At 42.5% G+C, this 16,503-nt stretch overlaps 1 protein-coding gene across 3 annotated transcripts in view; it reads right to left on the bottom strand.

Moving 5' to 3' along the window:
• Positions 1-2,624: 2,624 nt before the first annotated feature.
• The window catches only part of DSP (desmoplakin), a 38,730-nt gene continuing 24,851 nt past the window's right edge, over positions 2,625-16,503 (bottom strand). Inside the window, exons 18-24 of one of the 3 annotated variants that reach the window (XM_056484729.1) lie at positions 14,572-14,765; positions 13,549-13,711; positions 12,859-12,942; positions 11,844-11,951; positions 11,172-11,270; positions 8,055-10,346; positions 2,625-6,514 (exon numbers count right to left, since the gene is read on the bottom strand). In XM_056484729.1, coding sequence (XP_056340704.1) covers positions 3,320-6,514; positions 8,055-10,346; positions 11,172-11,270; positions 11,844-11,951; positions 12,859-12,942; positions 13,549-13,711; positions 14,572-14,765 — 6,135 coding nt within the window. In that variant the 3' untranslated portion in view covers positions 2,625-3,319. The remainder of the gene's footprint in view (positions 6,515-8,054; positions 10,347-11,171; positions 11,271-11,843; positions 11,952-12,858; positions 12,943-13,548; positions 13,712-14,571; positions 14,766-16,503) is intronic. The other 2 variants (XM_056484730.1, XM_056484731.1) reach the window with 2 other exon arrangements.

Here is a 16,503-nt window from a genome sequence, read left to right as displayed (position 1 = left end):
CAGTCATTTCCCAGCCTCAAAATAGGACAGCAAAATTTACAACATCGAGGCCATTAAATCAGTCAGTAAAACCCTGTGCTGCTCAGAGCAAAGACCAATTCTCTAAAGAGTTGAGCCTGCTAATGAGAACCGTCCCCAGCCACTGTGTCGAGTCAGCACTCTGGCACACATTTGCCATTGAACAGGGTGAGAATCACCTACCCAGAGGCACAAGGAAGAAGCAAGAGGCAGCAAATTCAGGGGAGTGGCTAGAAAGTATGAGCCTTCCAAAGAGTACACCCAGCTCAGCACTTCTCCTGAACAGGGAAGTGCTCGCAGCTACAGGCTGAACCAGGTACTCAGGCTTTTCAATATCAAGGAGTTACTGTCTCAGCAGCAATCATTCTAAGTTGCCAGCCTTACTTTTTAAAATGCATGAATGGAGCTCATTCCACCTTCGGTGCTAAAGAGCGACAGATCTTATGAACATCCTGCCCCAAACACACAGCAGCAGCCCCCAACTCATACCCATGCTCCTGCTACACCCGACTACAACAAACCACAGCCTCCGAGCCCAGGCAAGACTCTCCCAGCCCAGAAACGCTGAGCAGTGCTGCAAACACAGCCTCCACACTGCCCTGCCAGGTGTGCTCACCTGCCACGTGTGTCTCTGCCAGCTGACCACCCCATAGGGCTACAAATGGAAAAAAGAGATTCCTCCAAACTTCCTTCCTCAGCACCTCGTGATGGTGGAGGAAAACTCTCCACTTATCTCTTTAGCATCCCACATCAGCTGTGTCCTGAACCACCTGCTGCCTTCTCTGGCTCAGCTGCTGCTCAGACCCTGGGCACCTGAGTCACACCTCTGGCCACATAAAGCCACTAATACCACACCAGAAGCAGCTGCTGGAATGTGTGCAAGGAGAAAGCACTGCCACCATAATTTCTGTGATATTGCCTCCTATTTTGGTCACTATGAGAGGACAAAGTGTTGACTGAGCAGTAAGAAAGGTAGTATGCAGGATGGAGCTTTAAACAAGGTAACAGAGATGCCAGGAATGCCTTGAATGAGAAAGGGAAGCCCAGCCTGCTATGGAGTGTGCAGAGCCCATGCAAACTGCAGGGGTGTGTGCACCCAACAGTGAACTTTCCTTTAGTAGTGACCAGCTTTACTCTTACTGTAGACCTTAGGAACCCCAGTCATTTAAAGCTGCAGAATCAGTCTGGGATTATATTAAGCAGTGATTTTTTTATTTTTTTTTAACCGAGTCTTTTCTCCCTAGCAGTCAGAAAGCCTTTCAGACATTGACTCTTCCTCTTGGGTACAGCCAATAAACTCAGCTGTAGAGAGAAATCTCCAAAGCTGTGAAGATTCTTCTTGTGATGATAGGACGCACTTTCTCACCTACTTTCTGTGGAGGTCTCCAACACTGACCTGTAAGAGTCCTAATAATTTTTTCATCCAGTAACTGAAGACATTTTATATATGATGGAGATTTTATACACAGCCCTCATCTCCAGGAAACACTGGAAATGCTTCTCAGACTAGAGAGTAAATGTTATCCAGAGACAGCAGGATCAGAACATGTGCTATTCCTTACTGCAGAAATGTTCTACAAAAAAATTAGGCAGCATAATTAACAGTTAATATTTATGCCCATCAACTTCTTTCTATCTATAGCAACTAAAATTCATAGAGCAGCAGGGTTCCTACGTGGTTCATGGCTAAAAGGTGTATGTGCTTTGAACAACTTAATGGAAGAAATTATTTCAGCTACTGGCAAATTATACTAAGTTTTGTCACTAAAGTGCTGTATAAAACCATAGTGTGTCACTGAAGCAGTTGTATAAAACCATACTAAATTCTTGTAACTGATCAATCACCCTGCTGAGAACATTGTGCCTACCCAGAGGTAGCTGCACTGTGTGCCACAGGGGAGAGAACAGGACAGCCTCCAGGTATACAAATCATTTTCTGCACTGGCTGAAGTGATTTCAAATCACTCTTGTGTCCTCTAATACTGTGGTCATTTAGTCCTGCTCTGGTTTCTCAGCTCAGATAAAAAGAGTCAGCAGGATTCCAGCAGCCTATGCAGAACTGATGACAGCAAGATATCATATAGGCACTGTTACACTACCTTGGTTTTCTCAACCTAGGCCTTTGGGAGCCAACAGAAGAGGCAGAAGGACGTTACTAGAGGCAATTGTCAGGTTTTTAAAGATGTTCCTGTGCCACAGTTGGACAGCTAAGCCAGCCGGTTTTTGGTTCTGCTCATTGTCCAAAGTTGCATGGATGTGTAAGGGAAAAACTGACTCAGTCCCTTGTAGCTGCAGAGACAATGAGCTGGATCACAAGCAGAAGAAATATGCTTCCCATTATCATCATCAACTCTATAAAAAAGTGTGCAAACAACCATTCTGCTTCTGGGGCATAGCTTCTATTATTGGTGTTATCTTCATTTTCCTACTGAAAAATCAGAATTAGAAGTCCTCATTCTTAAAAGTGATGGCTCAGCATCATGAAATGTAATGTGCCTGCACACTTTTTACAACAAAGCTAATGTCTGCTTCTTTTAAAAATGGTTCTCTCTCTAACTTGCACTTCCAAGAACATCCACAGATAAAATTATTAAGTACACACCAAATACTTTGAAACTTCTGAAGTTTATTGTCCAGAATAGCTCACATGGTACAGTTGGATTTTTTTTATTTTCTTTGTTACAGGGAAATCAAGCAAAACAGTAGAAAATGTATGAGTTAACAGTAAAACAAAAGCCCAGCCTAGTAATAGCCCTTTACATCCACCAAGTTATACTTCAGAAAATGGCTAGCCAAACATAAAGAAGTAGAGCATCTGAAAGACAGTTTCATGTCTATGGTATAGATTCTAAACCAGTATTAAGGGCATTTTCTGTCCATATTGTTAGTATCTTTTTCCATAATAGCAAATTGAAAAAGGTCTATGTGAATAAAAAGTTAACTACTGCAAGACTTTCAAACCTCAGTTATCACCTTATAGGTTGATAGTTACGGATAACAGGAGAAGGCACATGACACAGTATTTAAAATATACAGAGACCTATTAAAATTCAAAGACTAAAAGGAAATGGGAACCAAAACTCAAAATTCACAAATATTACTTTTGCATTCCCTAATCTATATTCTATAAGTTTGCACTCAAGCATTTTACAGCTTTTTCAGAAGAAAAGTGTAACACACTCAGAAAAAGACTTCAAGGCTTTGCTTTGAGTTACTTTGTAGGTGTTTTTTTTCTTTTAGTAAATGGAATATAGGATAATCTAAACAATAATAAAATGCAGACACATTCCCTCACTTGTTATTAGCGCCCAATAGACCCACTGCTGAAGGCTGAGTATGAGTAGGAATATGAAGAGCTTGCTGAGGCATCGAAGCTTCCTCTCCTAGACCCGCTGCGTGAGCCTGAACGCGAGCCGGAGCGAGAGCCAGAGCGAGAGCCAGGTGCCGAGGAGACATTGTAGGGACTGGATATGCCTTTAGAGGAAACAGAGGCTGCTTCCAACAGTTTAAGCCCAGTGATGTCTTCCACCATTGAGCGGTTCATTGCATCTTTGTAGGATATTTTCAGCTTGGTCTTGGGGCAGGTCAGAATTTTGGGATAGCTGTTAGTGTCTTGTAATTTCTGGGCAGCGCGACCGTCAATCAACCCATTCCTAATGGCTTCTTCAGTAGTTATTCTTCCACGCACTTCTGGGTCCACAAGACCTCCAGTGAGGTACTGGAATTCAAGGAACCGCTGCCCAGCCTCATAAGGCAGCCACTTTTCCTTCACTGCTTCAGCTGCTGACATCCTCTTGCGTCCGCCCTTTATGCCTTCAAACCCTATGAAGGCCTTCTGGGCTGGTTTGAGACGTGTGGCCATATCCTGATCAATGATGCCTTGGCTAGTGGCTTCCTGGAGGGAAAGCCTCTGGCCAGTGGTAGGGCATATTATGCCACCAGTGCAGGCCTGGGCTTCAAGCAACCGCTGCCCAGTGATGCTATCCACGATGCCCCGCTGTATAGCTTCTGAAATGGAGATTTTCTCCAAGTTTTCCGTGTCAAATATGGCTGCAATAGGACTGCACTCATCTGGGGTCTCTGAGAAAGAACCGCTCCTGATCACTGAAGATGAGCTCCTGACGCTCAGCACGGTGGGAGAGCGAGCCACGGACTCGTGCCGGAACACCTCGTCAGTGCCATTACGGCAGGAAATCATGTCTGCAAACTGGGTCAGGCTCAAGCTGCCAGAACGGTACTGGTCAAAAAACTTCCTCTCCACCAGGCCTTTATCAATGGCATCTTGGATGTCGTACTGGCTACCTGTTTTTCTGTCGACGAGGACTACTCTGCTGCTGCCATCCGATCCCGTGATAGTTATTTCTTCCCACTCGCACTCCTGCTCAGCTAGTTCTGTGTAGGTGTCATAATCGATGAGGCCCTTGCTGTACGCCTCCTGAACAGACATCTCCCGGTTTGTTTCTGGATCCACAATGACCACCCTGCGCTTCCTGAGGGTGTTCTTCTGCGAGGTGTGCACCACCTTCTTCTTCTCTCTCAGGGGCAGAAGGCAGAGCCCTGTTGCATCATCCTTGATGCATCTTTCTTTCAGCTGCAAGTAGGTCAAGTTCTCCTCTGTGTTGGGATCGAAGAACCCTTTGGTGTCATCGCTTGGATCACTAAGGATCTGGTTGAGCTCCTCATTGAAGTAGCCACGTTTGTAGGCAGTCTCCACTGGCAAGCGGTAGCTCTCCTTGGGGTCGATGATCCCTCCAGTAGCGATCTGGGCCTCCAGCAGACGAATGCCATGGCCTCTCTCTATGAGCTCCTTATTCATTGCTTGGAACAGAGAAATGATGTTCCCAGTTTCTGGGTCTTTGTACCCAGTGACAGCTCTTTCAGCAGAGAGAAGTTTCTCTTTAAATTCAATTCCAACAAGGCCTCTTTTGTAAGCTTCCTCAACAGGCAGCCTCACGTTGCTGACAGGATCTACTATGAACCCTGTGGCTGCCTGGGCTTCTAGGAGTTCCAGGGCTGTCCCCGGCCTAACCAAACCTATTTTCATAGCCTGGTAAATGCCGAGTTTCTCTTTAGTAGCCTCATTGTAAATACCAGCAATACAGCTAGAGCCTTGAAGGAAATCAATAATTCTCTCACTCACTTCTTCCACTGTAATTGCACCCCTTTCCAAGTCATTCCTTGTTGATTCCTTTATGATTCCAGCCTCAAGCAGTGCATCTGCTGAGACAGGCTGCCTGATCCCTTGGAACGACATACTCCTCTTCTGCACTGGAAGGAGGAGCAGACCAGTGTGTGGTTCAATCCTGCATTTTTCCTTCAGCTGCATGTAAGTGACTGCCTTCTTGGTGGTGGGATCAATGAAGTTCTTTGTATTGCCTTGGCAGTTGTTTAGCATCCTGTACAGGTCTTTGTCAATCAACCCACGAGATAAAGCTACCTCTTTGGGTAGGAAAACACTGTTGACAGGATCAACAATCCCTCCTACAGCCAGCTGGGCTTCAAGCAGACGAATTCCGGTTTCTCTGTCAACCAAGTTTTTCTTGATGGCTTCAGACACGGGCACAGTTTTGCCTGAGAAAGGATCCTTAAATCCTGTAATAGCCTTTTCTGCTGTATAGATCTGTTCTCTGTCATCGAAGTCAATCAGGTCTCTGGCGATAGCACTGTCCACTGTCAGTATCTCGTTTCGATGTGGGTCTATCACACCTCCTGTTGCTGCCTGGGCTTCTAGGAGCAGGACTGCATTCTCTGCTGTGAGCAGCTGATTCCGTTTGGCCTCAACAAAAGAATACTTCTGCCTGGGCGAAAGGGACACCCCTGCAATAGCACCTGCCCCCTTGAGGTAGGGTTCAATGTCAGCCGCCACCTCTTCCACCGACCTCTGCCCCTTCAGCAGTTTATCCAGGGTGAGTTTGTCTATCAGCTGGCACTCATACAGCTGCATGGCTGTGATCTTCTTCCGCAGCCCACTGAACACCAGCTTGGAGGCATCAATACAGAAGTCTTCCTCGGTCTGCGTAGATCTGTGAGCCCCATATGGGCGCTGCTTGAGTTTCTCAATCTCTCTTTGCAGCCTGAGACGCTCTGACTCCAACTCTGACTGGTTTTTGACAGCGGTCTCTTCCAGTCTGCACCGGTATCTCTCCTCAATCCGTTTGATTTCCATCTGCAGCCTTTCGATCTCACTCCTCAGGCTGTTCTTCTCCCTCTCACTCTTCTCCCTCTCACACTGGATCTTCCTTATGGATTCCTCTGTTCGGGAGTGCTGGCTCTTCCACTGATTGAGGTCATTCAGAATCTGTTGCTTCTCACTTTCCAGGCGTTGCTTCGAACGGGATTCCGACTCCAGGGTAACTTTCAAACGGTTCAGCTCCTCTTCTAATCTCTGCAGTCTGGCTTTGTCTTGCTCCAAAGCACTCATTTTTATCAGCAGGGTTTCTCTTTCTTGCATAATGTGACTATACTGATTTTTGGATTCTTGAATCCTACTGGATGCCTACAATTGTGAAGGAGAAATAAACCAAGAAAGGATGGTTAGAGCTTGTGCTGGTTAGTTATGCCCTCTGCCTACAATGTCCTCCAGCCTGTCATTTAACCTGCAGCAAGCTCCCACTGGAAAACATTCTAGTCACAGCACTGCCTTTCCAAGATTATGGACACACATAAACCAGAGAAGGCACATTATCCCTTCACTTACAGTGTCTCCAGTACTGCCAGAGACTCAAGAGACTTCATTCTGTTACCCACAGCCTCAATCTTCAGCTGATTTAGCTCTCTGTAACTTTTTGATACTTCTCACAGTACACGGACAAACACACAGAGCATTTAAGACTCATAAATAGCCTGATGCTCAGCAGATGTCCTGGCAGTCCTACTAATCCAGGGGAATTTGCATCAGCTAAGGACTGGTCATACAAGGACAAAAAGGGAACATATGACTCAATTTTTGCTTTCCTTTTAGTTTCACGTCACTCCAAACAATTTTACCTGCGTTGCATTCTGTTTTAATTCAAGCAGTGTCTTCATATATGCATATGCACAAACACCCACAAGCATGCACGTTTGTATGCAGTCCATATTAAACTGAATACAAGTTTATCTACTTGTAATACATGCATATAAAAGTGAATATATATGCACAGGTGTTACATAATCCTAAATGTTAGTATTTTTTTAATATCAGTATTAGGATTTTTAGAATAAAGGAAATAAAAACTGAATAAAGGATATGAGAAAATAAATAGAAGGGACAAGTCTAGGGAAAAAAACAATTTTCATACGTGCTCTCTTGTATATATTTGAAGAGTAGTTCTTTGTACAAGAAACAAGGCAGAACAAAATATTAAAAAATGTTTTCTTTAACTTGTTTATGTTGTCACCTAAAGTTTAAGAAATAAGAGCCAATAGTAAAATTTGCAAATGCCCCTAGTGACTTAGGAATATAAATTACCCAAGGAGTCCATGAAAGATAAGCTTTTAGTACCTTAGGTGCAGCTGACAACATGACTTTTAATTCTCACTTGGAGTAAACATCTTAACCCAACTAACCAGCACCTTGACAGCTTGTTGGGTCTGGGGTTTTTAGGCAGCTTAGTTTGTGACAGCACCCAGGTCAGCCTCAAAGGACAGCTTTAACCCATCCTGGCTGAAACAGCCTGGGAAGCACACAGCCAGCAGGGAACTGTTAAAGCACAGTGGTACTCCACATGCTCCCATTTTTCCCTAAGATGATTTGCTAGACACTGGCACAGAATACAGATTTTTTCTGAGGCAAGGCCTAAGAACAAAGCTCTCCCGGGTGATGAGAGCTTATGGCTCCCTAGAACAGTTACTAGGGAGTAAAGAGCCTATGGAAGTGGCCAAATCCTGCCATCTTTATTTACAACTTAACCAAGGGGAAGGATCATAAAGGGGATGTTAGTCACAAGTACAGTGACTTCAAACTGCAAAGGGTGAATTAATTTGTTCAAATCGACACTGCAATTAATTATGTATTTGAGAAACAGTAAAGCTGGGATCAAAATATGTGTGAATACCTCTAGAGCTTGCTTTTGGAATTTTTCAATTTCCTGTCTCAATTTTTCCCTTTCTTTCTGTAAATCATTAAGCAACCCCTGAAGTTCCAGGGTTTGCTTGCTGCTCATCTGAAGCTGATTCTTTAGTTCAGCAATGGTGGAATTTTTTTCATCAACTTCATTTCTGACCATTCTGAGGTCATCGTACTCCAATCTAACATTTCGCAGCTCCTCCTCCAGTAACAAGTGCTCCTTGGTAAGGTTCTCGGTGAGAGACTGAAGCCTTTCAATCTCTATTTTGCACTCATTCAAGGCTTTGCTTTTTTCCTCAGAGGTTTTCTGTAAGTGCTCATATCGTAGATGAGCCTGTTTTAATTGCTCCTGCTCCTGGACCAACTGGCGACGTAAAGCCTCAATGTCAGAGGTGTACTTTCTTAACTCCTCCATGTATCTTTGCTTCTCTCTCACATGACCATCTAATACTTCTCTTTGGTGTCTCAGGTCATCTTCATTCCTCTTCTTTACAATAGATACTTCCTCTATCTGCTGTGTGAGATTAGTTATTTTAACTGATTGGTCTCTCAGAGATCTCCTCATGCCTTCTATTTCCTCCTCCAGTTTTTTCCTCCTGGATGTTTCCTCCATTAAATTCTTGTTCTGTCTGCACAGTTCCTCCTCCAGCTTATGTTTCTGGATCTGCAAGTCTTTTACAGTGCTCTGGAACTTTGCACTTTCTTGATCCCTGCCTTTTTTCTCTTGTGAAACTCTTTCATAGTCAATTTTCAGTCTGGCCAGTTCCTGCTCTTGGATCCTCAGTTTGTTAATTGTCTCAGTCGCACTCGTGTTTGCTTTCTGCAGGTCAAACTGGACTCTTTTCAACTGACTGTTCTCATCCTCCACTTCTTTCCTCTGACTTGTTTCTACATCCAACAACTTTCTCAGCCTTTCAATCTCCTTGTTTCTTTCCTTAATGGTTTTAGAAGCATCATCAAGTGACTGTTTGTACCGCATGCTTTCATCAGAGTGTCTCTGAATAACTTGTTTTAGCTCAATCTCCAGCTGCTGTTTCTTCTGAGAAAGCTCTGAGCCAGCTGCCTTCTGCTGCTGAGCATTCTCTTCTATTTTCCGTAGATTATCTGTTGTCTGACTTATTGTATTCTTCAGTCTCCTAATTTCCTCACACAAATTCCTATTTTCTCTCATGGCATTATCGAGCTGCGTTCTATAATTATTTGTCTCCTCTTCCTTTTGCATGGTGACCTGGTGAATTGTGTTCTTTGTGATATTAATCTCGGTTTCATATTTGTTCTTTAAACTAATAATTTCCTCATCATAACTGTTTCTTACCTTAGCCAACTCATTTTCAAGTTCCCATCGGCTTTTAGCCTCTTCCTGAAGCTGAAGCTTTAGCCTTTCCAACTCCTTAGTTTTATCCTGAATAGTTGAGGCAGCCTCCTCAAGAGCCTGCTTGTATCTTGAGTTGTCTTCCCCTCGAAGCTGAATGATCTGTTTCAGCTCCAGCTCTAACTGATGCTTCTGCTGTGACACCTCAGAACTGCAAGCCTTCTGCTGGAGAGCATCTTCTTCTGCCCTCCGCCGCTGGTCTGTTGTTTGCAGGATGGCATCGTTCAGCCTCACAATCTCATCCTTAAGGTCTCTGTTCTCTCTTGTCAGTCTGTCAACCTGGGCTCTGAGGCCTTTCGCATCATCATCTTTTTGTGCAGCTATCTGCTGGATTGTTGTCTTCTTAATATTAATTTCTGTTTCATACTTGTTCTTTAAATTACTCATCTCCTCGCTAAACTGGTTCCTTACCTTAGCCAGCTCATTTTCATACTCCCTCTTCCGTGTGCCTTCGTCCTGAAGAAGAACCCTTAATCTTTCTATCTCGTACTCCTTCTCCTTGATGACCTTCTCAGACTCTAACTTCTGCCAACCAAGGCTGTCTTTCTCATTTTGCCTTGTTTTTTGCAGTTGGTCATAGTCATTTTTCTGCTGCTCATATCTGTCCTCCAGCAACTTCCTTTTCCTTTTCTCATCTTCAGTCTCATAAGTCAACCTGGTAATTCTGTCATTTAGATCCTTTATTTGGGCATAGCATTTGTCTAGGTTTTGCTTAGCAGAATTCCCATCCATTTCAGCTTGTCTTTTCATTTCTTCCAAACTCATCAGCTTTGCCTTGAGCTGAGAAATGTCCATCTGGTACTTCTGCAGATTTTGCTCCAGGAATTTATGTTTGTTGCTTGTCTCTGAATTTGAATCCCTAGCAAGCCTGAGTTCTTCTTCCAGGAGCTCAATTTTGGTGTTTTTCATCTGCAACACGATAGCAGGAAAACAAACAAACAGAAAAACTCCCATAAATATTTGTGGCAACTGCTTCAAAATCACCACATGCAATAAAATATAAATTTGAAACACTGACAACTTAAAAATAATTTTTTTTTACCGCTTCAATGAGAACTAAACCCCCCTTTTTTATTTAACGTCATCAAGACAAATTCTGGAGTCTTTATTTATTCAGAGTCAAACCTGATTTAGAAATCAGCACATAATGACTTTCAGAGGGGAAAAGATACTTGATAGGGGGAGAGAGGTGTGTTACTGATAGTAAAATATGGTGTAGCAGAAGTTCACCAGCAAAATATGAAATAGTCACCTTTAGAACCTCCCCAGTTTTCAAACAGGTGAAAATCACATTCCATATATGCAACTTCTTTAATCAGCCTCTCTGTTTCACTGAGCTGTATCAAATCAGAAGTTGCTTCTCTTGAAACACTTTAGAATATGGTCTAAAGTGAGGTGTCCTCAAGCATAAGGAGCAAGTTTTCAGCACTGAGGTCAAGGCTGGGATGGGCAGGGAAGGCTTGCTCATGTGCCTTGATGAGCATCTCCTTATTTACCAAGGAGACCAGTTCTCTACCTCCCTTCACACACAACCTTGGAGGTCACTTTGTAAAACACTGTACTCTTCCACAAAAGATGCATGACACTCCTAATATGCCTCCTTTGTAGGACACCTCTGAGTTCTGGATACAGTTTTGTGAGCTATTTTACACTGTACTTTCTGCCTCTGACCAATGATAGTTTCCTCATCTGTGATAAAAATGAAAGCTACAGAAAATAAAGGAGTTAGAATACCTTCAAATCCTCCATGCTCTTTAACATTTCACTCAAGAATCTGTAATAATCTCCTGATCTTGTAAGAAGCTCTATATAGCGGGACTGAGCCTCATTAGCCTTGAAAAGAAACAGAGTTGTTAGCACCTTGTACAAAGTCAAAGTCAAGTTACCACTTGACAAAGCAAAAACAAATTCTCCTGCTCACAAATTCACATGATTTTCTGAAAGTGTAAATTCTTCCTTAAGAAAAACCAAACCTTTTTTGGCTTTTCAGGATTGCTTGCCCCCCATTGCTGACGTGATATTAAATTCAAGCCTTCATCCCCTGGTTCATCACGCTCTTCCTGTCTGACAGTCACAAGCAACCCAAGTTTAATTTTTAATAGCAGTCAATTCCCAGGATGAAAGTGACTAAACCACTTGGAGCATGGATCTACCTTTCTCACAGCATTTATGCAGTGGACACTGCATAGGAAGGAGAAAGATTCCTGAGGGCTAATCTAATGTCTGAACAAGCCCAGGTCTGATTTTACAGCACAATGATTATTCTGCACTAACTTGTGCTTACGTGCTTAGCACACATTACCAGTGACAGTGCTAACTATTAGAATACAGCTGGGTATGACTCACAAGGGTTCATACAGACAAACAAATGTATTCAGAAGACTGAAGGGGAGGAAAGAAAGGTACCTCTTGTAGAATCAGCACTGCAGGAGACTGAACCACACTCTTCTTGATAGGTATGTTGAGCAATGTTTCTAATCCCGAACTGTAGGAAGCAACCTGCAGTTCATAATCCTGAAAAACAAGACAAAAAAGCAAGACCCATTTAGAAACTGTCAAAGAATTCTTTGTTAATCTACTCCAGAAAATGCAAGTTTTAGGGATTTTTTTGTTTTGCTTTCTTCATGAAAACCTAAATCTTTCCCTTGTTTATATTTCTGACCCTGTACAGATGATCTTCTGTCATAAACAGAAGCTCATCAGTTCAAGTACCCCTGTGGAGATTCATAGAGGAGAATGACCAGGGAAAAAGAGGAAAAAAAATTTTCAAAAACAAGAAGACAACTGTTTCCGTAAGTTGAGGGCTACAGGGAGACGAAAAAGATTCATGGGAGTAGCAGGTCTAAATACTGTTATCCACCAAAATTTCATCAGAAATAACAGTCTCTGCATCTCTTTTGTATCACATATGCCATGTCACATATAGAGCAAAATCTTTGTCACAGAGAGTAAGATTGAGCTGGAGAAAGCAAGGATATAAAGGTGACAAATATGCAAGTACCACAAAACTATTCCCTCTATGTTACTGGTTTTCATGGCTATTGCACACCATTCCTCCTGCTAATCTGCATTTATCTTGCCTCCTAGATCAGACCCCAACCAGACCTAATTTGTTAAGTACCAATATGTTCTTGATTTCCTTATATTTTTTAACATGCGAATTGGAAAGTTTGGTCTGGCTAGAAGGAGGCTTTGATTCACAAGACAAACTCTCACTGGTGCCTGCTGCATGATCCCATAGTCTTCAGGTGGCAAGTACACAAATTGCTTTCATTGTGTTTTGTACCCAGAAGTACTTCACACAGCAATTTCTGTACACATATCAGGGAGCTGACTCTTCACCTGTCAGCAGAGCAGAGAACAATGGGATGTGCCTGACCATGAAAAACCACACCCCACAAAAATGCTGAGATCCAAGTACCTTAATTGCAGCTGAGCACTGATCTGCATGCTTGAGAAGCTCCTCGACTTTGTCTCGCTTCCCACAGATTTCACTGTGCAAGTTCTGTCAAGAGAGAAGTGAGCTGTGAAACAGTCCTGCAAGATTTACCAGTATTTCCTCCTGTACATGCTGCCTGTATCAGAAAGCACCTGCAGCAGGAGACTCCTGCAGCCCCTGAAGCTGAGATCTGAAATGATCTGTAGCTGGGCAGTTTTTACAACAGCAAGCACTCTGGGCATGAGAAGGTTTTTCTCAGAGAGAACACCCAACAACTGAAATACCCCCAGAGCTGGGAAGGCAGAGTTCCTTGACTTTAGCTTAGATGTATTTGCTTGATTTCTATTTTTGTGCTGTAATTTGTCCCATAAGTAACACCATCTTACAGTCCCTTGAATTAATTCAAAGCTGATGTGTAAAAGTGTCAGTGAATGTGTAGGAGCCAAACACAGTCTTGTTCATAATCTGTTGCAGTGCTGACAGAAAGTAATGAGGACAATAATATTTCCTCCCTCCTGCCTTCTACATATGTGGTGTTTTTTGGTAGCTTGCATACTTTATAATTCAAAACAGGCCACTGTATTACAGACTGCATTGATATTGATATTTTCTGTGTAGCAAAACAATTTAAAATCCAGATAACTGAAGATAGCTCATGCAGGTGCTGCACACCTTCTGATCATGCAGGTATCTCATGATAGTGTTGGAATCACACAGCTTCACGGACTCAATGGAATCCTGCCGGCGCTTGGCATCACAGATCCACTTGCACAGAGCCTGGTAGAGATCTCGGTAGGTTTTCAGCTGTTTGATCTGCCTTTCTAAATCCCATGATCTGGGAAAAAAAAGGGAAAATCCTGTCAAAATGGAAAGTGCATTCTCTTTCTCTCTCTTTACACAGTTTTCAGGAACAAGACACAGAAATAAACTTATGTAAAACTATTGGAAGCACTGAGAAGATTCTGAACAAAAATTATAAATAAATGAGAATTGTACTGGTTATTAGTCACTCAACATGGAGTTTTAATACATCACTTTTGAGTAACTAATACACAGAGGCCGGGCCTTCCTGACAAAATGAGGGATGAATGAAACTTGCAGTGATAAAAATCAAGTTCGCTGACTACAGGACTCTTGTTCTCAATTTTAAGTGAAGAATCAGCAACCAGTTAGGACTAGATTTTGTCCTCAGATAAAAACAAAATTAAACAAACTAAAATGACCTATACCCCAACCCTCACCTCTCCCCCTCAAAAAAATCAGAATATGCCTTCAGATCATTATTCAAATTCAAGGCTCAATTTTGTTAGTTAATTCTTAAGGTTACTTTTTTAATCCTCATGTACAAGTACAGGGTGTTGAGGAATAAGCATGGCTGCTTTTTTGAGGGTCAAAATGCTGACTGAAAACACCTAATCCAAAAACATTAGAAAAAATTTTTTTAAAAATCAGAACAATTCTTTAGCACATAGGTTAGACATTTGCATGGCTAACTACCTTTTTCTGCTTGATCTTACCCAATTCCTTTTGAAGTACGTTCAACCTATTCACAATTGCTCAAGTCTTATTGCCCTGAAGTCACCACTTGTCCTTTGGAAGCAAAGGTTAGTGCACACCAGTTCTTTTAGACTTCACTGCTGAGGTGATCTGGGTAGCAATAGCAATAAGGAAAATGCCATGAAAACATGAACAAACCTGTTATCTATCTGCTTATCAGCCCTCTGCCAGCGGTCTATTAGCTGGGTAACTTTGTCACAGTACTTTCCAATGTCCATGTCATACAGGGTGTATGACTGGCAAGACTGTGAGTGAATCTGAAGTGTTCTCTGCAGCTCATTTTCCAGGGTATTCAGTAATGACTTCTTCATATTTAGGTCTGCTTTCATTTTCTGGAGAAAAAAATCAAAATGTTGTCATTTAATTTACTCTTGAGAACATACTTACATTTAACCAATTTAAGAGCATGCATAATATGTTGGGATCTAAAGATGTTGTTTTTAACTCAGTAAGGTATGCATAGTGATGTCAGCTGGGCCTATTTAAAGTGAAACACCTATTTTGGTTAACAGTTTGGCTTAAATAGGTGTTTAAAGTTAGACCAAATAATTTGCTGAACCAAAGCCCTCTGCTATTCTGTTCTGAAGTCAGCATTACAGTTTCTCAGAACTCTACAGAGCAGTTACCAGAGCAGAACAAGAGCCTTGCTTGCTCCTAGAAACAACTGACTAGAAAATTTCACTGAAGTATAAAAGATTCCTGTACTTGCAACAGCTGTGGAATCAAGCCTCAGGAGTGGCATATCCAGTTTTTGAACACCTAAAAATCTGCACAGATTTTTTTGTTTTCTCCTATTTACATTTTTATGAACATCTTTCATGGAGATGTTTCTTCTCACACACACTCTTTGTTTAGATACACATACTCACATACTGTGGGCATCACCAAATGGAATATACAGCACAGGCAGTGGTCTGCCTTGCATCCCCCAGTCACAGGGATGGCTACAGCCTTCAGTGATATGCTCAAGCTATTTTTCTTTTTATTTCTTTTTATGGAGCTCAAATTTATACCAGCTAAGAACAACTCCCAGCAACTGAACTGCAGCTCTCATTTGACATGATAAAAACGTAACTGGGTTGTGCTCCATTTGCACCACCTACACACTTTTTCCCTACTAAAGGTAAGAACAGAAAATAATGAAAGAGTTCTTGTTTTCCCAAATGTATTCAGTGTACAAAAGGACCAGCAAATAAAGGCTGATAAAAGACTGAATCTGCAAGATAACTTTGTGCTCAGCAAAGCAGATATTTCCCTTTTCCCCTTGTACAGGCTGGATACTTTTCACTCTAGGATTTTACACAGGCTCTGTAGCAAAACCATGACAATAACACTCAAACTTACTTGTTACATCTAGAGGACAAGGGCAATTAACAAGTCTGTATGCAAGAAAGGAGATACTGCCTTCAAATCTACATTCACTAGTGATATAAATGAACACAGATAATAGTGTACAGAAATGGGTTACAGAAACCTTCCATGCAGCTGCCCTTGCTGTGGGGCCAGCAACAACCAGGGGCTGGAAGAAGTAATAACCTGTATAATACTTTCAATAATTTCATGTAATAAGAGCTTCCTGAGTTGGAAATGACAAGGATCATGAAGTCCAACTCCTGGCCTTGCACAGGACATCCCAAGAGTCACACCCTGTGCCTGAGAGTGTTATCTAAACATTTCATGAGCTCTGTCAGGCTTGGTGCTGTGACCACTGCCCTGGGGAGCCTGTTCCAGTGCCCACTTCTGGATGAAGAATGTTTTCCTGATATCCAACCTAAACTTCCCCTGACACAGCCTCTTCCCATTTCCTTGGGTCCTGTAACAGATGAGATCAGTGCCTGCCCCTCTTTCCCCATCAGAAGAAGTTGTAACTGCAGAGAGGTCTCCCCTCAGTCTCCTCCAGGCTGAACAGTGACCTCAGCTGCTCCTCATACAGCTTCCTCAAAGCCCTTTACCATTCCCACATCCTCCTTTGGACACTGTCTAATAACTTTATATATTTTTTATCTTGTGGTACCCAAAACTGCGCACAGGACTCAAGGGGAGGCTGCACCAGAGCAGAGCAGAGCAGGA

Source organism: Oenanthe melanoleuca, chromosome 2 (genome assembly GCF_029582105.1).
Source record: "Oenanthe melanoleuca isolate GR-GAL-2019-014 chromosome 2, OMel1.0, whole genome shotgun sequence".
NCBI lineage: Eukaryota > Metazoa > Chordata > Aves > Passeriformes > Muscicapidae > Oenanthe > Oenanthe melanoleuca.
The sequence above is the reverse complement of the archived record's forward strand: the minus strand, read 5'-3'. Positions and strand labels throughout refer to the sequence as shown.